Source organism: Urocampus carinirostris, chromosome 12, assembly GCF_059441175.1.
Source record: "Urocampus carinirostris isolate Australia breed hairy pipefish chromosome 12, RoL_Ucar_1.0, whole genome shotgun sequence".
NCBI classification, from domain to species: domain Eukaryota; kingdom Metazoa; phylum Chordata; class Actinopteri; order Syngnathiformes; family Syngnathidae; genus Urocampus; species Urocampus carinirostris.
The window spans coordinates 34554689-34582178 of record NC_142360.1 but is presented as its reverse complement, the minus strand read 5'-3'; the positions used below and the strand labels follow the sequence as shown (position 1 = coordinate 34582178).

The 27490-nt window shown below is 41.2% G+C and overlaps 1 protein-coding gene across 1 annotated transcript; it reads right to left on the bottom strand.

Moving 5' to 3' along the window:
* Positions 1-654: 654 nt before the first annotated feature.
* LOC148355698 (sodium/glucose cotransporter 4-like) lies at positions 655-25731 on the bottom strand. The gene is made up of 14 exons (XM_088350241.1): positions 25713-25731; positions 25504-25619; positions 22640-22711; positions 22430-22534; positions 18724-18888; positions 18556-18661; positions 16240-16320; positions 15971-16176; positions 12980-13115; positions 10641-10748; positions 10343-10571; positions 5446-5614; positions 2523-2738; positions 655-957 (listed from the first exon to the last, which is right to left on the bottom strand). The coding sequence occupies exons 1-14, from the start codon at positions 25729-25731 to the stop codon at positions 655-657; spliced, it is 2031 nt and encodes a 676-aa protein (XP_088206367.1).
* Positions 25732-27490: the final 1759 nt, after the last annotated feature.

Below are 27490 nucleotides of genomic sequence, written 5' to 3'. Positions count from 1 at the left end.
AAAGAAAATAAAAGGTTAGGTAAAAATTGAAAGAATGAAAATGGAAAAAAATGGAAAAAAGAATAAAAAAACCAAGAAGAAAATGAAAAATAAACATAGTAAAAGCAAAAAGAAAGGAAAAATGGAGAAAAGGCAAGAAAACAAAAAGGAAAAGGGAATAATAAGGCAAGAAAGGAAATAATACAAAAGAAAAGAAAGGAAGAAAAGGAAAATAAAAAATGAAAAAGGGAAAAAAGAAAGACGAAAATGTAAATATTAAACGTAAAAGTAGTCTAAAATGAATTACATTGTCCATTTCTCCAATGAGAAAATAGCAAGAAAAAAAAGGGTGGACAATTAGTTCAGCTCACTCTCGCTGAGCTTTATCTTAACTCAAATGAATCCATATTTATATGATAGTTCATGTATTTTTGTTTATCATTTAAAACACTATTGTTTTTTTTTTTAATAAATTGAGTTTTTTACCACTAGGAGGAGCTAGGTAATTCAAATGAAGGAATTCTTATATTTTCGTAAAGTTAAGATTTTGTGAGCTCTTCTTTGAAAAAAAACAAACATTCAGTTCGGGCTCGTCCAAGCTGAAGGTCGAGAATAACTTTTCAGGGGGTCCTGGTCTAGCCTGGCCCCCCTTATGTGGTCTTTTTGTGGGGTTCTTCAGGCATAGTAGCCCCAGAGGAAGACATTGACAGCCAGCAGCAGCAAAGCGTTGACGTTGCAGACGTTCCTCCACAAGCGGACTTCCTTCAGTGAGTTCAGATTGGAGCCGTCTTGCACCGGAACCCGTTGCGAGGTATCGCTCATGCCGCAAAGGCGTAGTACTGTCTGCTGCCACCTGGGGCCCGCCGGACGCTCGGTAGGGTTGGCGTCCTCGTCGAAAACCGCGTAGCTAGTCGGGTCGGTGCTGAGATCCACGCGAGGCAATGTGCTGTGTCTGGATCGCCAGGTCAACCGGTGCAACTGTAACACAAAGTCCAGTAGACGTTAGGGCTGCAACGATAAACTCAATAATACAGTCAAGTCAAGTCATTTTTATTTGTATAGCCCTTAATCACCAAAGAGTCTCAAAGGGCTGCACAGGTTATTACACAGACTATTTTTCAGACTATTATTACATCATCCCCTGTTCTGGAACCAACATGAGGGCAAGGAAAAAACTCAAAAAACCTCAACATGAGGCAAATGAAGAAACCTTGAGAAGGGACCGCACATGTGGCATTCCCCTTTCAGGATTACCAGACAGCAAAGGATGTTGCAATCACAAATAATACAGAGATATTGTCCACGAAAAGTATAGGTTATTCATATGCTATAGAGTAGAAGTGTGTTTTAAGCTTAGATTTAAACATTTCCACTGTCATGTCCGGCACGGTTGTCATGGCATCCAGCTAGCCCCGCCCCTTGACACCGGCTGAGACGCGTTGAACTGATTGCTCGTGGAGTACTTAAACGCTCCTTTTGGGACTGCCCGTTGCCAGGCCATTGCTTAACCTTGAGGAAAACCTGTTCATGCCTGTTTGTTCTGAGTAATGCCTAGTTTGTAATTGTGATTACCTTTGAACCTGTTTTGTTTTGTCCTTGGTCCGTTTGTGTGTTGGACAACTTTTATTTCCTAATTAAAGTGACAGATCGTCTACGCATATGAGTTCCGACTTCCTGCTTCCTGGTCCGTTTCATGACATCCACTGAGGTTGCAGATCGGATCTACAGCTTCTTTACACCTTTGTCATGGTCAAATCCAAGCACTTTTAAGGACTTTCAAAGCCAATTTTGCAATTGTTCTGGTATGAATCATGTGTTTAACAGAACTATTTCCAACCTTTATTTCTAATTAAAATTAGATGATTTAGTAAAAATTTTCACTGCACAACCGGTATTTAAGGTCAACAAAAACATAGTGCCAGAAAACATTCGGAAATTATTCATTCGGAAAGAGGGAAATTATAACTTAAGGGGCTGTAGTAAATTCATAATCCCAAAGGTGAGAACCACCAGTAAAAGCATGTGTGTGATAAAATAATCAGCACATCCAAACGAAGGACGGCAGGCGTTGTTTTGAGAACAAGGCCCTGATGACGTAGAAACGCTCGGTGTTGTTTTGAGCATTCCAAACATCGCGACGCTCTTCTCCGAGATGGTGAAGCCCAGGGGGGCTTCGTTGGCACGCCCATGGGAGGAATCGGCACGCCATTGTGCGGGGACAAGATGGCCAATAGGAGAGAGCTAAAGGACTTCAGAAGAGGGCTTCCCAGAGACTCCAACAACACTAATTTGGCCGTTTTCGACGGAGTACACTTAGTCAAATTGTTAAAGAAATTAAATCTGCCCCCGTGTGGAAATGTCGGCTTTCCTTTTCATCTTCTCCGTCAAGAAACAAGCGCGCATTAAATGTTGGGTGAATGTAGATTGTGTTTGGTTAACGGAGTCAGATAACTAATTCGAACAATTTGGTAAACAGTACATTTTGATACTTAATCCCCAACAGTTCACATGCATGTTTTTGTGTTTGTGTAAGTGCAACTCACATGTTCAGCAGGTATGGTGGCCGTGGCCAAGCTGATGGCGACCATTACCAAAGAGCTAAACACCATCAAGAAGATGGCAAAGTGAAGGTAATGCACTCGAGTCAGAATCCAAGGTCGTAGGTCCGGCTGGCCGCATAGTGGAGCCTCTTGGGAGAACTCCAGAGCCATTCGGATCAGGCCCACCGCAAGGCCCGACATCAGGCCCCAAAAGGCACCCTGACATGCACAAGAACATAAAACACACATTTGAGAATAATGAGGAACGACTCTGCCATATACAGAAATAAATGAATAAAAAACTGCAAATATATGCCATGGAAATTTAAAAAACACATACATAAATACCTAAATATATGACATCAATGCCATTTCTTCATTTATTTATGTGTTTTGTTGTTTATTTTGTCAAGTATTTCATTGTGTAATTTTTCATGTAAGTTGTGTTTATTTTTGTGTATTTTTACATGTTTTTTTTATCATTTATTTGTCATGTATTGTATCATAATAATAATAATATAATAATTTCCTTGTATTGTCATTCTGTGTAACAATGTACACAGAACGAAATGTCGATTGCACCTGACCCGTTGTAGCGAGCCGATGCAGCCGCAGCCAACAGAGGGCGCCGCCGACCACTTTTTAAGTCTTAGGAATGACTCGGCCGGGGCGCGAACCCGAACCTCCCAGTCTCAAAGCGGGCGCCTTACCATCTAGGCTACTGAGCTGGTATCATGTATTTTGTTATGTGTTTTGTCGTGTACTTTGTCATTTATTTTATGTATTTTGAAACTTCTTTTGTGTGTATTTTTTATGTATTTTGTTATTATTTTGGTAATAATTTTTTGTTTTTTTGTTATGTATTTTTTTCGCGTATTTTGTCATGTACTTTCTCATGTTTTTTCATGTGTTTTTTCATGTATTTTATAATTTATTAGTCATGTATTTTGCCATGCACTTTGCCATGTATTTCTAGAATTATTTTGTTATAAATTTCAGTGTGTTTTTTGCTGTTTATTTTTTCATGTATTATTTTTGTGTTTTTGTCTGTGTATTATTTAATGTATTTTGTCATTTATTTTGTTATGTCTTTTGTTGTGTATTTGATCGTGTATTTTGCAGATTATTTTGTAATGTAATTTATTGCGTGTTTTATTGCTTAATTTTCATGTATTTTTTTTCAATGTATGCTGTCACATATTTTGTCGTGCGTGCATTTTTTAAATGTATTTTGTTGTATGTTTTGTCATGTATTTTGTCATTTATTTTGCTTTTTATTGTGTCGGGTATATTGTTGTGTATTTTTTCATGTATTTTGTTATCTGTTGTATCGTGTACTGTGTTTTGTCTTCGCGTATTTCGTCATGTATTTTGACATTCATTTTGTCGTGTATTGTTTTGTGTATTTTGCCTTTTATTTCGTCCTGTATTTTGTTGTGTCTTTGTCATTAATTTCGTCTTGAATTTTTTGTGTATTTTGTCATGTATTTTTTCATTTGATTTGTCATGCTTTTTGTTGTTGTCGTTTATTTTGTCATGTGTTTTCTCATGAATTTAGTGGTTTTATTTTGTCAAGTATTTTATTGTGTAATTTATTGTGTGTTAGGTCATGTATTTTGTCATGTGTTCTTTCGTCTATTTTTTTCATTTATTTTGTCATGCATTTTGTAGGGTATTTAATCCTGTATTTTGACCAGTGTTGGGTAGGGTTACTTTAACTGGATTACTTTCAATTACTTTTGGATTACTCCAATACCAAATATGCTAATAAAAGACAAAAGAAACTAAATATGAATAAAATTACTAAATTTTGTGCAGGCTTGTAGAGTAACGGAATACATGGAACGCCCAAAACGATGTTGGCAAGCTGTTTGGATTTATTTTCATTTTGTTTCTGTCGCATTTTATGTTCGTTTTGCCGGAGATCAAAGAGATCAAAGCCAGGAGAGACAGCTTACCACGTGTTGTGAGTCATCATTTTATTCATATTGAGTTTCTTTTGTCTTTTATTAACATATTTGGTATTGGAGTAATCGAAAAGTAATTGAAAGTAATCAAGTTAAAGTAACCCTACCCAACCCTGATTTTGACCCACCAGGATGTTTTTCAACTGAGGAAGGGGTCCAGTTGTCAGAGCTGATCAGTAACAAACAATTCCGCAATAGGTGAAAAGTTCAGCCAGTTTGACCCGCCCCCTCATTTGAATATCATCTTATTGTGATAAAATACACGTCAAAATGCATGACAACATAAGCAACAAAATACATTTCGAAATAAATAACTGACAAAAAAAATGCATAGAGAAATGAACAGGGTTGGGTAGTGTTACTTTAACTTGATTACTTTCAATTACTTTTGGATTACTCCAATACCAAATATGCTAATAAAAGACAAAAGAAACTAAATATGAATAAAATGATGACTCACAACACGTGGTAAGCTTTCTCTCCTGGCTTTGATCTCTTTGATCTCCGGCAAAACTAACATAGAATGCGACAGAAACAAAATGAAAATAAATCCAAACAGCTTGCCAACATCATTTTTGCCGTTCCATGTATTCCGTTACTCCCCAAGCCTGCACAAAATTTAGTCATTTTATTCATATTTAGTTTATTTTGTCTTTTATTAGCATATTTGGTATTGGAGTAATCCAAAAGTAATTGAAAGTAATCAAGTTAAAGTAACCCTACCCAACCCTGATGACAACATAAGCAACAAAATACATTTCGAAATAGATAACTGACAAATAAAATGCATAGAGAATTGAAAAATTTGCATTGATATAATATATAAAGGTATTTGGTAATTTATTTATGTGTTGATTTATATGAAGGATATTTGTAGCTTTTTTTAATTTCTACAATTATTTCTACATTAGGCAGGACTGGTCCTCAATACAAGCATGGAAAAAAGACGACAGACCAACCGGCTCATTGAGGCGGGGCCAGAATATGGCCAGGACGAAGACGGCCGTGATGGGAGGAGCCAAAAAGCTGACCACCGTTTGGACATAATCAAACAGTCGTCCGCTATTGGCCGATTGGATGATGGGAATCCACAAGATGCTGAAGACCACCAGCACCAGGATGAAGACCCTGAGGAAGTGGTACACACTGTCATCAAAACTCAAATCTAAATTTATTATACTATTCCTAAGCATTTTTCAGCCAATGAATTGCCACTCATACAGCACGGTGACTGAGTTGTAACTTTTTTCCCACCCAACAACTCGGAACACCGAATACACGGACACACACGATGGTTAAAATAGAATAAATGCCATGATTACTGATTCAGGGCACCTGCGGCTGCCCCTTTGGCGCCAACAGCCCTGGTCGCTGATTGGCTCCCTGCCACTTTTTAAACCCCCTGGCTCCTTGTTACCGGCGTCAGACCGTTCTGCGAACCTATGCTTTCCGCTAGGCAAGCTCTGTACGTTCCGACATTCTCCTGCCCTGTTTTCCTCTGCCTGATACCTGTTGCCGACCTGTTTTGGACCTGATTCTGCCCTGTTCTGCCTTCCCAGCATCCGACCTGTTTTGCCCCGCTTCCTGCCTGATACCTGTTGCCGACCTTGTTTCTGAACTCGATACCGCCCTGCTCTCCCGTCCCGGCTACTGACCAGTATCCCTGCTGCCTACGATTATCCTCGCTCGACAAGGAAGTGCCACTTCCGTGTTCCCGCTCCCTGCTACCCGTGTCCGTCGACCCTCGGATCGTGGAAGCAAGCCTTGCTCTCCCTCTTTATCAATAAACTGAGTTAACGAACGCTACTGGGTCCTGTCTCCGTTTCTGGTTTGTGACAATATAAACAAAATGAACATTTATAGATATACAATTCATAAAATGAATACATTTAGGCCAAGGCACAGACTAACCATGTGAGGAAAGGGGCTCATCCACACTCATCCACACTGATGGATTAAACCACACCCTACCAGCATGCCTCAACCCTCCGCACATGAGACAGCGTCAAAAAATAATTAAAAAAAATAAAATGAAAAAAAGAAAGTAAAAATGCTACAGCAAAAATTTAGAAGTGAAATCAATCAAACTGCATTAATCGAGAGGCACGGCAGCGGTGTGGTTAGCACGTCCGCGGCACAGTATTGAGGTCCTGGCCTCAATACTAGTTTTCATGTTCTCCCCAGAGCCTGTGTGGGTTTCCCCCGGGCACTCTGGTTTCTTCCCACGTTCCAAAAACATGCATGGCTGACTAATATGTGACTCCGAATTGGCCCTAAGTATGAGTGAGCCTGTGAATCTGTGTATACTGCGACTGGCACATCCAGTTCAGGGCGCCCAATGCTCGAAAATGATCGATTAAACCTGGGTCTTGAGCCTCCTCTTAAAAATATCAAGGGTCCTTGCCAATGTTCCCTGTAATTTTCCACGGGTCTGAGCGTTCACACAAAGTCGGTGAGCAACGCTTGAAACAACAGTGAGCAACAGCAACCCCAAGTGTGGCAACTAAATCATTATCAAACGTGTCCAAAACTTGACATCACGTTACATTTTGCTGAGTTTCCTCCAATGCAAAATTATTTTTCCCTTTTGAATGAATTGACTCATGTACTATTGCTAAGGTTGCAGGGCCTACAAACGTCATTTGTTTTTACAATTCTTTCACAAGATTTCCATTTATTCTATTCCTGGTATCTTTTGTCGCGTAATACTAACATTTTTGGGGGCTTATTTAGTCGGTCGCACCATACACAACTGTATTTAATTACATTTTTTTAGTGGAAGTACAATGTTGGCAACAAGATTCACTTGATATAATTATTTAAATGCAACACAAACATTTTCCTCTTTTTCCCTGTTTTTTTTCTCCTTTTTTTTAATAAAATTCCTTTTAAAAAAAATCTCATTGTGTTTATTTTTTCCTAGCTGTTACTTTTTTCTTGCTTTTTTGTTCTCTATTACCATTTTCCCCTTTATTTGCTTCTTTCTTTTCTTCTGGCTTTTTTTTTCTGAATTTTTCCCACTCTTTTTTTTTTCTTTTTCTCTCCTTTTGTTTCGTTTTTTCCTCAGCTTTTCACTACTTTTTCATTTTTGTTTTTTTTTCTTTTTTGTTCTATTTCCCCCTTCCTCATTTTGTGCACAATTTTACATAATATTTGGTCTTGTAGGGATTAAAGAAGCAAAAACAACCTGAAGAGCCGTTTGAGACCCGAAAAAGCCGGGTTGTTTCTTTATAGTGAGCTGAGCCGAAGAAGCCGGTTCTCGAAAAAACTTTACTGACTACTTAACTTCGTTCTACTTCGACATTAACCTCAAGATACCGCATTTAATACTGCGTCACGGGAACCCGTGTATTTTTACCTTCATGTACTGTAACTTTGACTTAATTCGCTTTTTAATTAGCAATTTCGAGCCCTGATTTTTGTGAGCTGGCTAGATTTTCTTGTGCGCGGAAAAGCTCTGGGTAGTGCGCAATTGCACACACACGCAGCTTAGAGGGAACATTGGTCCCTGCAGACCTCATGTCCTCCGGCAGACGTTCCATAGGTGAGGACCAAAGTGGTTGAACGCTGCATCACCATAGGTTTTTGTTCTCACCCTGGCAACAGTTGGCAAACTGCTGCTAGAGGACCTTAGGACCGCAAGGGCAGATATAATAGACCAGGGGTCGGCAACCTATGACAGTGCTGGCACGCGAGGGGTTAAACAGTAGCACGCGAGCACACGGCCACGGCCAAATAATAATAATTATACTTTAAAAATGCGCATTTTTACCTGAAATTTAGGCTTTTTCAGTTGCGTGCCGTGTTTACGGTCGCGCCCCTCCTATTCCGTTTCGTGTGTGAGTGCGTGTCTGCGCCGCGCCTTGCAGTGTTTTAACGCTGCCAACGAAACACACACGCGCGATAAATTAAAGAATCATGACGGCTCCTCGAGCGAAAACATCACGTTCTTTCCAGCCAGCCTGGACAGACGAATGAGGCTTTGTGCAAAAAATGACCGTGCTGTTTTGTGCATTATGCCTCGAGAGCGTTGTACCTCGCGCATCAAGGGTTGAATGTTATTATGAGACGAAACATGAACATGAATTCAAGGCGGAGTTTTGATATTTTCTGCAACAAGATGTCATTGATGAATGGTATGGTAGCTGTCCATATCACTTGTTTTTGAATGGAATTCATTTGATTATGAAAAATGGTTGATTCTGGTTAATTCTTGTGGCAAAAAGTTGAAGTCATGGATGGCTACAGGCCTTTCCACTTGATATTCACATTCATTTTTTAGTTGATTGATGAACAAGAATAGTGGAAGATAAATTGGTCAGGTATACCAGTGTTTTTCAACCAAAGTGCCAGGGCACACTAGTGTGCCATGAGACCTTGTCTAGTGGGCCGCTGGAATTTGCCCAATTTTATCTTACCAAAATATCAGGCCATTATTCAGTATTTTTTCTATATTCAGACGGCGAACTGTAATAGTCATCCATATCAGTAGGTGGCAGTAGATTTTTATGTACTTTTTATGTACTAATTATCTGCTCCTGAGGTAGCACAGTACATTTAATAACTTTATTTGTTTAACAAAGCGGTTTTAGATTGCACTGTAAAAAATAAAAACATGAAGCACATCATTCTTTTTTTATTTGAAGTATTATTTTCTTATTTATATACTAATTATATGCTTATGAGGTAGTACAGTGAAATATTTGACATACAGTGGAACCTCGGTTCTCGACCATAATCCGTTCCAGAACTCTGTTCGAAAACCGATTTGTTCTTAGGAGCATAATCAGACAAAATAATTGATTGAATATACTGTTCTGACTAATGGGCATATAATTAGTGTGTAAAAAGAAAAAGTAATATGCTGCCACCTATTGATATGGACGAATGTTACGGATAGCCGGCTGATCAATGATAAGAGGCAAATATACTGAAGAATGGTGCACTTTTTTGCAAAGATAACATTTTAAATTTCAGGTGTGCTTGAAAAACACGGCTCTAGAGTATTCATGAACTGACCACCCCGGAAATACGATGTACAGTGGAACCTCGGTTCTCGACCATAATCCGTTCCAGGACCCTGTTCGAAAACCGATTTGTTCGATCACAGAAATCATTTTTCCCATTAAAAATAATGTAAATCGTTTTAATCCGTTCCAACACCCTGAATGTTTACCTTGAATGTTTAACGTAAACATAAAGCTAACCCAGGCTAATCGTATGTCCGCGTTTTCGTAATCTTCCGTTCGAAAGATTACGCTAACATAAACGTGTAAAAATAAAAAAAAGGATAAAGAAAAGAATTATGAATAGGATTTCTTACCTTTGTGGTGGTCAGCAGAAGGCGCAGGCAAGATCAGCAATAGTTGTACGCACTACTTTTCTTTTTTCACCTGTAGCAACTTTGCTGCTTGCACTGACTTTCTTCGGAGGCATAATAAGGGGCTAAAACACCCGTACGCCGCTCAGCATCACACCCTAGCGTACCCACTCACGCATTACCGGTGTTCGAACTCCGATTTTTTGACCGAACAGCGAATTTCTCGAAATTTTTGGTCGGACTCTGATTTGTTTGAACTGAGAGGCGTTCGAAAACCGAGGTTCCACTGTAACTTCATTTTCAAACATTTTCGACGGACGGTGTGCCTCGGAACTTTTTTATAAATAAAAGTGTGCCTTGGTTCAAAAAGGGTTAAAAAAACACTGAGTTATACAATTAAAATGTCTATCCATGTTGTATATTTGGACTGGTGTAAAATGACAGCTCTGTTGGGATATGAAAAAAATGTTCTGCTGGTCATTGATCTTGGTGTGGCACACTGATGGACAAGGAAATTTGAAAGTGGCACTCCGCACCGAAAAGGTTGCTGACCCCTGTAATAGACGCATGTCATGTTTATGTGTGCACAAATGGCAGCGGGCGGCGAGCACCACCTGCCCACGATCATTAGCTCCATTTCGGAGGCGGCGGGTCGGGCTCGGCGGTACAAGTCCAGCGTGAAAAGGGTGGAGCTGCTGTTGAAGATAGACGTGAGTGATGACAGCAAGCTAGCGAACATCACAGCCAGCATCAGACCGCGAACGCCTGCAAAATACACACCTGTCGGAAAGGTGTTGGTGTTTGTGGCGGGGGCAGGGCCTTGCACCTACTCACCAATCGGCATCAGCTCCACCACCAGTTTGGGGTACGCGATGTTGGAACATCCCGCTGGAGTTCCGCACACTCGCTGACACACTTCGGGATCCACGCAAGCTACCTCGTCTACGCACACACAAAATTAGCCCACAGGGTTGGCAGGGTTACTTAAAAATGTAATCTGATACAGTTCCTAGTTACCTGTTAAAAAACGCAATCAGTCATATAATCCAAGCACCCAATTTTTTAAAATTAATTTTGTATTACTCCAAAACCAAATATGCTAATAAAAAAACAATTAAATTAAACAAATATATCCAAAAAAATAAAAAATGTGTTTTAGATAAATGAACAATGTAACAGAGATCACGTAGTTGCTTGTCGTCCAACAAAAAAGTGCTCACATTTTAACAATTTATTGTGTATCGATTGCGTGTCTGTTGTGTGTTATTTGCATGTCATTTGTGTCTGTTGCGTGTTGTTTGCATGCCTGTTGTGTATCGATTGCGTGTCTGCTGTGTCTTGTTGCGTGTCTGTTGTGTGTTGTTTGCATGTAATTTAGGGTTAGGGTTAGTTCGTTTGTGTGACTGTTGTTTATCGATTGTGTGTCTCTTGTGTGTCATTTGCGTGTTGTCTGTGTGACGTTTGTGTCTGTTGCGTGTCGTTTGCGTGTCTATTGTGTGTTCTGTGTGTCTGTTGTGTGTCATTTGCATGTCGATTGCATGCCATTTGCATGTTGTTTGCGTGTTGTTTGCGTGTTGTTTGCATGTTGTTTGCGTGTTGTTTGTGTGTTGTTTGCATCTTGTTTGCATCTTGTTTGTGTGTCTTTTCTGTGTCATTTGCATGTCAATTCCATGTCATTTGTATGTTTTTCGCATGCCGTTTGCGTCTCTTGTGTGTCGTTTGCATGTCTGTTATGTATCAATTGCATGTCGTTTGCCTGTCGTTTGCGTCTGGTGTGTACATTGCGTGCCGGTTGTGTATCGGTTGTGTGTCTGCTGTGTGTTTTTGTTATCTATTGTGTGTCATTTACGTGTCGTTTGCATCTATTTTGTGTCGTTTATGTGTCTGTTGTTTATCTATTGCGTGTCTGTTGTGTATCATTTGCATGTCGTTTGCATGTCCTTTGCGTGTTGTTTGAGTGTTTTTCAGGTTGTTTGCATCTGTTGTATGTCATTTGCGTGCCTGTTGTGTGTCGTTTGCGTGTCATTTGCCTTTCGTTTTTTTGCGTTGTGTGTAATTTGCATGTCTGTTGTGTATCGATTGCATATCTGTTGTTTGTTTTTGTCTGTGTGTTGTGTCTTATCTACATGCCGTTTGCATGTAGTTCCCGGGGAATTTTGTGTGCCATGTATGTGTTGTTTGTGTGTCATTTGCATGTCATTTGCGTCTGTTGTGTGCCGTTTGCATGTCTGTTGTGTATCAATTGCGTGTCTATTGTGTGTCGTTTGCATGTTGTGTCATTTGAGTGTTGTTTGAGTCGGTTGTGTGTCGTTTGTGTGTCTGTTGTGTATCGGTTGCATGACTGTTTTGGGTTGTTGTGTGTCTGTTGTGTGTTGTTTGCATGTCATTTACATGTTGTTTGCCTATCTTTTGCGTCTGGTGTGTACACTGCGTGCCTGTTGTGTATCGGATGTGTGTCTGCTGTGTGTTTTTGTGATCTATTGTGTGTCATTTGCATGTTGTTTGCAAGTCGTTTGCGTGTCCTTTGCATCTATTTTGTGTCGTTTTACGTGTTTGTTGTTTATCCATTACGTGTCTGTCGTGTGTCGTTTGCATGTCCTTTGCGTGTCGTTTGAGTGTTTTTGCAGGTTGTTTGCATCTGTTGTATGTCATTTGCGTGTCTGTTGTGTGTAGTTTGCGTGTCATTTGCCTTTCGTTTTTTTCCGTTGAGTGTAATTTGCATGTCTGTTGTGTATCGATTGCATGTCTGTTTTTTGTTTTTGTGTGTGTGTTGTGTCTTGTCTACATGTCGTTTCCATGTATCTTCCGTGTCGTTTGTGTGCCATGTGTGTGTTCTTTGTGTGTCATTTGCATGCCATTTGCGTCTGTTGTGTGCCGTTTGCATGTCTGTTGTGTGTCGTTTGCATGATGTGTCATTTGAGTGTTGTTTGAGTCTGTTGTGTGTCGTTTGTGTGTCTGTTGTGTATCGATTGCCTGACTGTTTTGGGTTGTTGCGTGTCTGTTGTGTGTTTTTTTGCATATCATTTACATGTTGTTTGCATGTCGTTTGCATGTTGTTTGTGTATCATTTGCGTCTTTTGTGTGTCCTTTGCGTGTCCTTTGCGTGCCTGTTGTGTGTGTGGTCTGCAAGTCAATTGCATGTTATTTGCGTGTCATTTGCGTGTCGGTCCAACCTGGGAACAGCGCTCGGCTGATCATGCCTGGCATGACGATGAAGAACATGGGCAAGATTTTGAGGTAACCTGCGAGCACGCTTCCTCCTTTGGCGTGACTGAGCGAACGAGCTGCAAGCGACTTTTGAACGATCACCTATGCACAAACGCACATAGAAACACAAAGTAAACCAGAAGAAAGCAAAAATGTTGTTTTAATTTGTGCTACTATAGCATTGCAGGGCTGATCCAATCACATGAGGGAAGAACTGGAGGATAGAGGTGTAATCAGTGTGCTCGTTTGCCCGCGTCCTAGATGCATCATTTTTGCCGGGGACGCATCGTGTCAAATCAACGTGCGTCCCCTGGACGCAACTTTTTTTGACACAAAATTGTCATTATTACCCGATTACTTTTTTTTTTTAACAAAGATTTAGCGCACTCCTAACTTTTCGTCAGACAGATCCGCCATTGTTGTTTTGGTATCGCGGTTCGAGTTTTTTCGTCTGCACGCCGATCTCGGCAAACGAGATCTCGTTGCTTCGAGATGACGTCATTGTTGTGGTGCTTGTCGTCGAGCGAAGGTTAAGTATGCCTCTGAAAAAAAGTTAGTATTAGGTGAAAATCAACACAAAATTGGACATTTCTTTAGGGTCAGTAATAAGTCGAAACATAATGCAGAAAGTGATAACAACGGCAATAATTCCGGCACGAAAAAACGGCGGAGAAATTCTTCGGAAGATCGCCGGGGCAAGCAAAACGACGAAAGAAAATAAACAAAAGAAAATTAGCAAGAAAAGGACTTTTCTGCCAAAATGGACTAAATTATATTCCTGGTTACGCTATGAGGAGGATGATAATGGATTGGACCTTGAGAAGGCATTACTGTGGCGGGACAGCAAACCACGAAGAATTTATGAACTGGAAAATCTTAAATGATAACTGCTTTGTATTAGCAATTAACTGTGATGATTAAAACTGCATCAATATATAGAATCATATTTCAGCAATATTATTTTGTATAATGTACAATATTTTTGTGAACTGAAAAATCCGAAGTGGTAACGGCTTTGTATAACCAATTAACTGTGATGATTACAACTGAATGAAAATCTAGATTAATATAATTTTTTCAGCAATATTATTTTGTATGATGTAAAATATTGTTGTGAACTGAAAAAAATTGAAGTGATAACTGATTTGTATTACCAATAAACTGTGATGCTTAAAACTGAATAAATATATAGATTTATATTGTATATTTGTCGCCGATTTACAATTTCAACCTCGATAATACGAAATTTTGGGGACCCATAGATCTCTGTTGGGACCCATAGATTTTTGAGCATGCGAGTCCCCGGGACCCATCACTTTTCACAGGTCAAATGAACACTGCGATTAGGTACTTTTACATATTATGTGATTTGTGTCACGGTTGCCATGGTGCCCAATTGGTCTCCGCCGTGTGGCACCAGGTTCTGTCACGGTTGCCACGGCGCCCAATTGGCCCGGCCCATGGACACCGGCTGAAACGCGTTCACAGATTGCTCACTGGGAGTACTTAAACGCGGTCCTTTGAGCCGTTAGTTGTCAGAGCGTCTGCAAAACTCCTGTAAAACTCTGAAATGCCTAGTTCTGTGAATTTGCCTGTGTTTGATCCTGTTTAATTTTCGGCCTGATCCGTTTGATTTTGACCACTCTTTTGTTTGGATTTCCATTCACCTCCGCGACCATCGATCCCCGGATCGAGTGCGTGCGCATTCCTCCTCTCCCTAATAAACTGTGAGTACGTTACGCGATTGGGTTCTCCATACCTGTTTTCTGACCTGGTTCGTGACAATTTGTTTATGTGTTCATTTATTTCTATGGCATATATTTGTTACTCTTTATATACTTATATATTAATTTCAACCAATGGCGGGATTGCTCGTCCATCAAGACCGGGGGTGTCAAACAGGTGGCCCGCAGGCCGGATCAGGCCCCCCAAGGGTTTGAATTCGGCCCGTGAGACAACACTCAGAGAAGCGCAAGAGAAAAACAAGCTGCAGGTTGGAATATGTCCGCTTGATGTTGCCGAAGCCAGGTGCCTCTGACAAAGACGCTGTACTTGTAATTCTCTCTCTGTCTCTCTGTCTTTCTTCCTCCCTTTTTCTCTCACTCTCTAGCACTCTCTCTCTTTCTCTCTCTCTCTTTCACTCTCTTTCTCCCCTTTTCTCCAATTTTAAATCCCCCTCTCTCTCTATCTGTCTTTTTACCTTCTTTTGCTTTCTTCTTTTTTTTCTTTTCTCTCTCTCTCATTTTTCTCTTTCTCTCTCCCTTTCCTCTTCTCCTTTTCCCTCCTTCTCTCTTTTTCTCCTATTCTCTTTCTATTTCTCCTTGGATTCATGTCTTTCACCCTCTCTCACTATTTCTCTTTTTATCTTTTTTGCTTCTCACATTCTCTCTCTCTCCGTCCCTTCTTTTCTTCTTTTTTTCTTTTCTCACTTCTCTCTTTCTCTCCCACTTTCCTCTTCTCCTTTTCTCCCCTTCTCTCTTTCTCTCCTTTTGTCTTTCTATTTCACTTTGGATTTATGTCTTTCACCCTCTCTCACTATTTCTCTTTTTATCCTTTTTTGCTTCTCACATTCTCTCTCTCTCATCCCTTCTTTTCTTCTTTTTTTCTTTTCTCACTTCTCTCTTTCTCTCCCACTTTCCTCTTCTCTTTTTCTCCCCTTCTCTCTTTCTCTCCTTTTGTCTTTCTATTTCACTTTGGATTTATGTCTTTCACCCTCTCTCACTATTTCTCCTTTTATCTTTTTTTGTTTTTCACATTCCCTCTCTCCCTTTCTTACTTTTTTTGTACCACCCTCTCTTTTTTTATCTCCCTCTCTTTCTCTTATTTTTTTATCTCTCTTTCTCTTTCTCTTCAATCTACTACTCCGGCCCCCGAGAGAATGTTTGTTCTATGGTGTGGCCCCCGGGTCAAAATGAGTTTGACACCCCTGATCAAGACCATTCAAAAGTAGTCTGTACCTGGTCAGTGCACCAGACCCAAGTGGCAATGATGGTGAGTCCGAAAATGAGTCCTGGCCAGGGCAGGTCGGAGGTCAGCGGGTCTCGAAAGATGTGGAAGGCATCGGGGCGTGGCAGGTGGCAGGTAGTGTTGGGCACCGTCGCCGTGGGAACAGATGACATGTAAAGCTTTGTCAGACCTTCGTACCAGCCCACCTTGGAGAATGCTGAAACAAAACATGCTTTTCAATTCCTGTTTTTTTGTGGGAATGAATGTCCGTCTGCCATACCGATTAACATAAGCAGGAAGGCTCCGCCCACCATGACCACGGTCTGGAAAACCTCTGTGTACATGACAGTGGTCAAACCTCCTGTAAATTCAAATGAACAGAAATCAAAGTTTTGCTACAAAATAGATAGATAGATAGATACTTTCTTCATCCCCGAAGGGAAATTCCCATTTCCAGCAGCATCCCTGAGCTGAGAACAATACAATAATAAAACAAAAAGAATACAATATACAAATACCCAGTGTGACGTGCAAATGCCCACTGTAGCGTGTTATATAGAATAACTAAATAGTGCTACACAGAATACATATTGCAATAAGATTCGGTAATATGCAATGTAGGTGGTGTGGTTTACTGTGGGCTTTTACTCTGCCGGGTAGAGTTAAAGAGCCTCATGGCATGAGGAAGAAAATGACGGATACAATCTTTTTTTTCTCTTTTTTTTTGTGTGTGTGTATTTATCCTCTATTTTGCTGTGTATTTTTTTCTAGTATTTGTCATTTATTTATTTTGCTATTTACTACATCAGTTCACAGGTGTCAAACAGGCGGCCCGCGGGCCAGATCAGGCCCGCTAAGGGATTGAATCCGGCCCGCGAGACAACAGTCAGAGAAGCGCAAGAGAAAAACAAGCTGCAGGTTGAAATAGGTCAATTTGATGTTGCCAAAGCCAAGTGCCTCGAACAAAGACACTGTACTTGTATTTATTCCTCTCTCTCTTTCTCTCTCGCTTTCTTTTCCACCCCTTTTCTCCCACTCTGTCTCTGTCTCGTTCACTCTGTGTCTGTCTTTTTCTCTTCCTTTGTTGCTCTTTGTCTCTTTCTCTCTCTGTGTCTTTTAACCTCTTTTGCTCTAACTTCCTTTTTTCCTTTTCTCTCTTTTCCCTTTCTCTCTTCCTACCCTTCGCGCTCTGTTTTCTCTTTTCTCTCCTTCTGTCTTTCTATTTCTCTTTGGATTTCTTTCTTCCTCTCCCTTTCTTTTCCCCCTCTCTGACAACTTTTTATCTTTTGTTTCTCACGCTCTCTCCCTCTCTCTCTTTTTCTTTCTTTGTCCTGCCCTCTCTCCTTTTCCCTCCCACTTTCTCTTATTTCTCTTTTTCTTTCTCTTTAATCTACTAGTCCGGCCCTAGACAAAATGTTTGTTCTATCGTGTGGCCCCTGAGTTAAAATGAGTTTGACTCCCCTGTCAGTTTTTTGTCATGTGTTTTGGCATGTCTTTTACTATCTTTTTTTCCTCTTTTTTCTTTCTTTTTTCCTAATTATTTTTTATTTCATTTTCCCCCTTTTTTCCTTCTATTTCTCTTTTCTTTTTTTTCCCTCTGAAAAGACACCCAGCACTCTAGCCAAGGCACACTTTATATGCCATTAGATTCAGTGTTAATTTTACCTCTGAAAAGTGATGGGTCCCGGGGACTCGCATGCTCAAAAATCTATGGGTCCCAACAGAGATCTATGGGTCCCCAAAATTTAGTGTTATCGGGGTTGAAAATGTAAATCGGCGACAAATATTCATTGGTAATACAAATCACTTATCACTTCAAGATTTTGCAGTTCATATATTCTTTGTGGTTTGCTGTCCCGCCATAGTTGTAATGCCTTCTCAAGGACCAATCCATTATCATCCTCCTCATAGCGTCAATTTAGTCCATTTTGGCAGAAAAGTCCTATTCTTGCTAGGAGTATTCTTTTGTTTATTTTCTTTCGTCGAATCGTTCGCTTCAACACATGTGTTTTCCTTGCCTCCGCGATCTTCCGAAGAATTTCTCCGCAGTTTTTTTCAAGCTGGAATTATTGCCGTTGTTATCACTTTCTGCATTATGTTTCGACTTAATACTGACACGGAAGAAATTACCAATTTTGTGTTGATTTTCACCTTTCCTCGACGACAAGCACCACAACAATGACGTCATCTCGAAGGAACGAGATCTCGTTTGCCGAGATCGGCGCGCAGACGAAAACTCAAACCGCGAGACCAAAACAACAATGGCGAATCTGCCTGACGAAAACTTTGGAGTGCGGTAAATCTTTGTAAAAAAAAAAAGGAATCGGGTAATAATGACAATTTTGTGTAAAAAGGTTGCGTCCAGGGGACGCACGCTGATTTGAGACTATGCGTCCCCAGAAAAAATGAAGCGTCTAGGACGCAGGGACGCGGGCAACGAGAACACTGAATTTACTAACCAGGCCCGTGTAAAAACGGTCTGACTTTACTTGACTTGTTTTCAACATCCTTTTGAAGTGAGACCCTGCCTGTTGAGGTCCAAAATTGACTGTCCACAGAATAATAAATTCCAACACTGTATTACTGTAGTGTGTACCTGTTACAGTGTAAAAACCCGAGATAAGAAGCAGAATGGCGGTGGAGGCGTAGAGATTCCAACCGAAGGACATTTTGATGAACAAAGCTCCGGAAAACAGGTCCGTCTGAGAGAAGCACATGCGTTCATTTCGACATCTCGAGGTACATCCTCATTCTCTCCACGTACCGATATTCTGGTGAAGATATAAAGAAGCAGCGACAGGACGGACATGTACATCTGGATCCGCCGGCCCCCAAAGCGCTTGGCCAGGTACTCCGGCATGGTCACCACCCCGGATGCCACGTACACTGGGATGAAGATCCAGCCCAGGGCCACCAGGACCCAGGCCGCCTACAAAATTATATTGATTTACATTGTTCTATTTGCACATAGAAATTGAGGGTTGTGGGAAAAAGAGAGGCACAGAAGAACTGTGTGAGAAACAACCAGTGTTGGGAGTAACACGTTAAAACATGGTTCATAACTTTGTGTTTTTAGCTAACTTGCATTGGCTCCCTGTTAACTTAAGATGGGATTTTAGGTTCTGTTGGTAGTATACAAATAATATCTTTTAGATTTAATTTCCCTCTATGTTCTGGTCTGGAGCCTTTGCTCTGAAAATGCTGATCTATTAGTTACTAGGTTCGAGAGTGTTCTTCATGCTATTGTATAGCTCATGAATGACCTATATTTCATGTTGATAATATCTGTGTATAGTTTGTTCTTGCATCATCCGTTGCAGCCTCGTAATCCTGGAAGGGGGATTACCTCATGTGCGATCCTTTTCTCAAGGTTTCTTCATTGTCCTCATGCTGAGGTTTTTGAGTTTTTCCTTGCCTTCATGTAGGTTTTAGATCAGGGGATGGTGTAATAGTAGTCTGTGGTTTGCAATAATCTGTGGTTTGTGTAGCCCTTTGAGACTCCTGATAAAGGGCTATACAAATAAACATGACTTGACTTATTAAAAGCAAGCGTTAAATAATGATGTCCTCTTGTCGGTAAATGTTCCTTCTTCACATACAATATTACATTCAAAATTCAATTCACCAGCAACCCAACACTGACTTCAATGGCAGGAAAGGTTGGACGTGTTTGTTTATACCTACCAAGAACTATATACAGTTACAGTGGCGCCGTCTCATACACAGTACGAGGGCACTGAATTTCTCCTCAGTGATATTTTGATATTTCATCTCATCTCATCAGCTGCACCGCTTATCCTCAGTAGGGGGTACAGGAGCCCATCTCAGCAATCATCAGGCAGTGGGTAGGGGACACCCTGAACTGGTTGCCAGCCAATCGCAGGGCACACTGGGACAGACAACTTGCTCGTTCATTCACACCTAAGGACAATTTGGACCGGCCAATTCACCTGAAATTTGGAATGTGGGAGGAAACCGGAGTGCCCGGGGGAAACCCACGCAAGCACGGGGAGAACATACAAACTCCGCAAAGTAAGTCCGGTAGCTGGATTTGAACCCACACAGGAGGTTCCCAAGACCTTAGAACTGTGCCGCACACGCGCTAACCACTGCGCCGCCGAGCTGCCCAGTTTTGATATTTTCTTTACCATATATATACATATATAATAAGTATTTACAACTATAAAATAAAATACTGAAAATAGGGGTCAGTTCACATGCACATATTTGGTTGTGTGTCACCAGGAACGAATGGGAGGCACCGCGTGGGGAATAGTTGTGGCTCATACAGAAACAACGAAATCAATAGGGCAAACCTGAGCACAGATTTTTACGGTAAAAGAGTGCCGAATTTTTGGTTTCCACTTGTAAAGTATTTTATTTCAATACACGCCGCCTGGAATAAAAATAAAACGTATTGGACAGAACCCCTGAAATGGAGGAGATCCCTGAGTGGTTTGTAGCCCAGAGACAGATCTTCGAGGGGTTTGTAGCCCAGAGACAAAATGGATATGGAGTTGCTCGGCTTAGTGTTTATTTGCAAGCACTCAAGATGACACTACCCAAGAAATATGAAAGCTTCGACTGGTTGGTGCACATGTTCTCTTCTATTTCTTTTACTATGTGGCTGTTTTTTGCAGTTTTAAGGGGTCGGCGTCATTACGAGCAGGGTTGGGTAGGGTTACTTTAACTTGATTACTTTCAATTACTTTTGGATTACTCCAATACCAAATATGCTAATAAAAGACAAAAGAAACTAAATAGGGCAGCACGGCGGCGCAGTGGTTAGCGCTTGTGCGGCACAGTTCATGTCATGGGAACCTGTCGTGGGTTCAAATCCAGCTCCAGACTTCCTGTGCGGAGTTTGTATGTTCTCCCCGTGCTTGCGTGGGTTTCCTCCGGGCACTCCGGTTTCCTCCCACGTTCCAAAAACATACATTTCAGGTGAATTGGCTGGTCCAAATTGTCCATAGGTGTGAATGAGCGAATGAGTTGTCTGTCCCTGTGTACCCTGCGATTGGCTGGCAACCAGTTCAGGGTGTCCCCTGCCCACTGCCCGGAGATGGCTGGGATGGGCTCCAGCCCCCCCGCGACTCTAATGAGGATAAGCGGTACGGCTAATGAGATGAGATGAGATGAGATGAGAAACTAAATATGAATGAAATGACTAAATTTTGTGCAGGCTTGGGGAGTAACGGAATACATGGAACGGCAAAAATAATGCTGGCCAGCTGTTTGGATTTATTTTCATTTTGTTTCTGTCACATTTTATGTTAGTTTTGCCGGAGATCAAAGAGATCAAAGCCAGGAGAGAAAGCTTACCACGTGTTGTGAGTCATCATTTTATTCATATTTAGGTATTTTTGTCTTATATCAGCATATTTGGAATTGGAGTAATCTAAAAGTAATTGAAAGTAATCAAGGTAAAGTAACCCAACCCAACCCTGTAATTTACGAGTATACAGTATATTGTAATTTGTAACGAGATAGTTAATATGATAGTCACGCGCTACTTTTTTTTTATTAGTCATGTCATCTGGGGGATAACAAAATTACTTTCTAAATGGAGTTAGAAGTAACTGTTTACCGTAAAGTCCGGACTATAAGCCGCTACTTTTTTCCCTAACTTTCAACCCTGCGGCTTATTCAGTGATGCGGCCAATTTATGTAATTTTTCTAACGGCCGCTAGCGGCGCTCGAGTGTTGCTACCATTAACTGCCCTGTCAAAGCTATATTATTATTATTAAAGATTTGAAAACTCTCTCGGTGCACCGTCTTTCTTTGTAAATATGTGTAACCCATGTATAATATGTATTTGCAACTGTATATTTTTGTAATGTATTTATTTCTATTTATTTTAGACACTTATTCTGATATGTTTCGCAACTGTGAACGAAAAACGAGGGGCGGAACAAACGCGGGGTGCCGAGTTTAAGTGGGGACCGCTAAAGGTGAAGGACAGACAAGGAAAGAAGAGGGGGTAAAAAGTTGGTTAAAGAAAAAGGAGTTGCTTGAGTAAATGTGTTCATCTGATATATTTTTCCCACCCTTACCTTTGGAAATATACACTTTTTTCCTTGGATTACTTTCAACAGGACCTGGACTCTGCAGGTCTGCATCAAACCTTAAGTACCAGTATCATTTTCCGTTCATCTTGCCAGCTGTGATTTTTGGACCGTGGACTTTGATAAAGGACATTTAGTTTCAATCGCGGGACTTCAAGTCGGGTTTGGGTTAATTTTGTGTTTGGGTTACATGTTTAAATGTGGGCGCATGCGGCTTATATACAGGTGCGGCTTATGTATGTACAAAATCGGTTTTCCTCTCAAAATGTGGTGGGTGCGGCTTATAATCAGGTGCGCTCTATAGTCCGGAATTTACGGTAATTGATTTTTTTCAGTGACGCATCCAACACTGGCAACAACGCACAGGAGAGAATTATTCCAAAGACTGATTCCACTTTGTTTACGTTTAACTCGAAGGCGCTGACGGCGACGCCGCCCGAAGCCCCTGCCCCAGCCAAGCCGATGAAGGTGCCGCTACCGATGTTGCTGGACATTAGCGACGCTCCAATCTGAAGACAAAATCAAGGAACCGTCTGTGAAAGAATTGCTTAAAAGAGAGGCAGATGGGAATAGTCATGCCCTGGAAGCATCACGTCACCTTCCAGGCTACTTACGGGCCACCAGCTCATGGAGCGCCCGGCCAGGAAGTAGCCGCCCACCGTGCCACCATTGGCCCTCATGGATGCCTGCGGACCACATTGAAGACCATGTTAGGACACAATGTTTGGGATAATGTGACATCATGTGTCTTCTGGACCAAGTTAGGACAACAGCCGGGAATTGTGGACCAGATTTGAGCGTTTTTGCTTTTTTAAACATTTGTTTGAAGTGAGACACCCTTTTTTTTCATTAAAAAGTGGTTCATAATACTGCTGTCATTTTGCCATAGGTTAGCGCTTGTGCGGCACAGTTCATGTCATGGGAACCTCCTGCGTGGGTTCAAATCCAGCTCCAGACTTCCTGTGCGGAGTTTGTATGTTCTCCCCGTGCTTGCGTGGGTTTCCTCCGGGCACTCCGGTCTCCTCCCACATTCCAAAGACATGCATTTCAGGTGAATTGGCCAGTCCATATTGTCTCTAGGTGTGTATGAGCGAGTGAATTGTCTGTCCCCGTGTGCCCTCGTTTTGGCTGGCAACCAGTTCAGGGTGTCCCCTGCCCACTGCCCAGAGATGGCTGGGATGGGCTCCAGCCCCCCCGCGACCCTAATGAGGATAAGCGGTACGGCTAATGAGATGAGATTATTATTTTTTAGACCTGCAAAGCTCTGAACCCGCGAACCTTGAACCGCGAAGTAGCGAAGTCCAACTGTACTTCATTTCTAAACAAGTTTTACAGTATTTTTTTTATTTATTTAGATACACATACATAAAACTGCTCAACTTAAGTAATTATCCAACAGACGAACAATTATTTTTACTGCATCCTGATTTTTTTCAGTTTTTCTCTCTTTTCTAGTAAAACCACGAACTAATAATTGAAATCAGCTGAATAATTGCTTTAAAGTCAAATGTATAAAATCCTTTATAGTCAAATGTATAAAATCCTTCAACCACCACGGACGAATATAACCACAACTTTTTACAATGGAGATTTAGTGCGGTGGCAGCTGACAAGGTTCTAAGCCTGATTTGATGAAGAAAGAAAAGGGTAATGTTTGTCTGCAAATCACACGGAGGGACATGCTGCCATCAAATTATTCCAGGATTTAAAGTATTTTTTACGAGGTATGTTTGATGTATTTCCGATCAATTTTATGTTAAGTAGTGAAGGACTTTATACATTTGACTATAAAGGATTTTATACGATTGAATACAAGTTATATATATTAGGTGCAATGAAGATTAGGCTTAAGTTCAATGAACAGTGAAAAGTTCAGGGCACCCTGGTCTGGTAGGAAATATTCTTTACAGGAATGGCAGGAACGGGACGTGAGGCTGATAAGATAATCAGCACATCCAGATGCAGAAAGGCCCTGATGAGGGAGGACGGCAGGCATTGTTTTGAGAAACGCTCTCTGTTGTTTTGAGGAACCACAGACATCGGGACGCTCGTCTTTGAGATTGTGAAGCTCACGTTGGGCTTGATTGGCACACCCATGGGAGGAGCCGGCACGCCATCTTGTAGGGGGACGTGGGCCGAGAGAAGAAGGCTGGAGGACTTCAGTAAACGCTCCCCAAAGAATCAAACTAATTCGGCTATTTTCGCACTGGTTAGGTAAATTTCTCAAATTAAGCACAACCATATAGAATCCTGTGTTCCTCTAAGAAATTACAACGTTGTCACCTCCATTCAACTCCAACTGCCTTTCCCCACTCCTTTTCCTTTTCTTTTGTTAATTAGAAATGCGAGTTTATCTTTAGACAATGTCCTTTGTTCTTTCATTTGATTTTACTAGCCATGTAAATAAATGTGTTAGAATCACATAATGTTGCATTATTTATGAACTGCAAAATCAATCATTTAAAGCTAAAATCCAATATGTTTATAGTATTTCTTCCTCAATGATAAATGATGCTGGAGATTAGAAGAGGCTATTTTGGGAACTAATTTGTGTGGGAAACCATAAGCACCATCTTCTGGCTGAATTGGTAACTACCAAATACATTGTATTATTGTATTTATTTATTCAGCCAGTATAAACCATAAACATGATATATACAAGAAATCATTTGACACGCGAACACTCAATAATGATAAAACAATAGATTCAAAAGAATAAAAAGAATAGAGTAAAAAAGATATTGTAGTGTATAATATAAGGTAATTGTATAGAAACGTTTAAAAAGAAAGAATATGTAAATAACAAGACTAGAGTAGAATAGGTCGGAGGAACGCCGTTGGCATAATAATATCATACATAATAACCTAAATCAATTCCCGTTGAACATACGGATAGCGGAAGGGTAAAAACTCTCTTTAAGACGGGAAGTCATGCTCGCAATGAAGCGAAGACGGCGACCTGACGGCAGGTAATCAAAGTACCTGTGTCCGTTTTCTAGTTCGATCGATGTAGATACTTTGCAGGGACGGGAGGCCAGTACCTATTATTTCCTCTGCCGTCCTCACTACTGATTCCATCTTTGACAATTCTTTCTGATTGACGCGACCAAAACAAACTGTGATTGACCTAGTTAAAACGGATTCAATAATAGCACGATAAAAAATTGACTAGAATGGATTGACGGACTCCGGATGATTTGAGTTGACGAAGGAAGTAGAGCCTTTGTCTGGCTGTCTTTAGAATATCAGTAGCATTGACAGTCCATGTGAGGTCAGCTGACAAGTAAGTACCCAGAAACTTGAATGAATGGACCAGTTCCACCTCATTACCATTAATTGACAGTGGCACATGCGGGAGAGGCTTAATTTTAAAGCACTTGCCTCACTCAGTGTTTACTTCTAGTTTACTTGGCCACACTAGTGTACCCCGGCACACTGCTTGGAAAATACTGGACTAGAGTAAGTATACTGTACTCACCCAGATTCCCACAGCCAAAACCAGGAGCAGGTAAATCACCACGGCGGCAATGTCGGCGGGCGCCATGACAAGGTGGCTGTCGGGTGTCACCATGGTGACGTTATCTGCAACAGCGCCTGTCCGTCAATGGCATTTCCAGGACAAAAAGTTAAAAGGTAGCTTCCAAAATGCAAAAAACGAATAAATTGCCTGTTGAAATCTCAACTGACCCTCCGTGGCAGTGGCCATCTTCCACAGCAGTGGTTTTGGGTTCCGTTGGGGAGAATGAGCAAAGAATCAGGTGAGCCTTTCCGAACGTTCACTTCCAGTCCGTTCACATTCTTACCAGTTAAAGCGACTCGACGAGCGACAAAGGGAACAATTAAGTATAATTTTTTTTTGCAAAGCTTTTCTTGTAACGTCAACGTTATTGGCCTCTCTTGGATCATTCTAGATTTGTTTACAATAATACGACAATACTTTCAACAAGTAAGGTCACGGATAATATTGATGTTTTTTATGAGCTGATATTGTCACAGACCAGAAACAGACACTGGACCCAATAGCGATCATTTTCTCAGTTTTTCTTAATAAAGAGGGAGAGCAGGGCTTGCTTCCACGATCCGATGGTTGACGGACAAGGGGAGCAGGAGATGCAGAAGTGGCACTTCCGTGTCTAGCGAGGAGGGTCAAAGAAGGGCAGGAATTACAAGTCGTTAGCCGGGACTGGAGAGCAAGGGCAGTGTCAAGTTCGGAAACGCGGTCGGCAACTAGGGGCAGGCAGGTAGCGGGGCAAAACAGATCGGACAACGGGCAGGCAGAACGCGGCAGAGTCAGGTCCGGAAACAGGTTGGCAACGAGGATCAGGCAAAGAAAGACAGGGCAGGAACAGAGTCTGACGTAAGAGCTTGCTGAGCTGGGAGAAACGGTTCGCATAACGATCTGACAGGGATCTCTTGGAAGTTGGGGGTTTAAAAGGAGTACATCAGCCAATCAGCTGTCCGGGCTGTTGGCGTCAATTCAGCAGTCGCAGGTGCTCTGAATCGGAAATCATGACAGATATCCTTTAATAAGATCTTTTATTTTTCTAATCAGAACTGAAAGAATCGAATTGTACAAGTAGAGTGGTAACGTGGTACATGAACGACCCTACATCGGAATGAATTGGTGTTGGACCCAAAAGTTCAAGTCATTTTTGCTTCAGTATTTTAATTAAAAAAAACGGAAGTCGAATTACGCTGAACACAGTCGAACAAATTGGAGGTCAAACACCCATCTTCATATCACGAACCAGGTCAGGAAACAGGAATGGAGAACCCAATAGCGTAACATACTCACAGTTTATTAGGGAGAGGGGGAATGCGCAGGATCAAACGCAGGCAAGTTCACAGAACTAGGCATTTCACACAGAGTTTAACAGGAGTCTTGCAGACGCTCTGACAACTAACGGCTCAAAGGACCGTGTTTAAGTACTCCCAGTGAGCAATCTGTCAACGCGTTTCAGCCGGTGTCCATGGGTTAAGTTAAAGTTAAAGTTATTCTTGTATTTCATAATGGATCAGTTGTTGCTCTGGAAAGTCAATATTTTTTAAGAAAATTGTTGCAAAATATGTAAATATTGTTTGCGTGTCTGCCATGAAAGCACTGTTTGAAGGTTAAGTAAATTGCTTTAAAAGTTATATTTCTAGCTTTCTTATCAGTTTGTAATTAATTTTTATCTTCACAATTATGGACTTATTGTTGTTTTGGTACACAATTTTTGGGGTACAAACTTTTTTATTATGTGGTGTTTGATGATTCAAATGTGTCACTGAGTATGTTGTCACTGTCGCTGTCAAGGACCAGAACAGGAAACAGGACCCACTCGCGTAACATTACTCACAGATTAATTGGGGGAGAAAGATAGGAGCGCACACTCGATCCGGAGATCGTTGGTCGCAGGGAGTAGATTGCTCGAAACGCGGAAGTGGTATTTCCGTGGTGAGCGAAGGCAGAGTCGAGAGCGGGG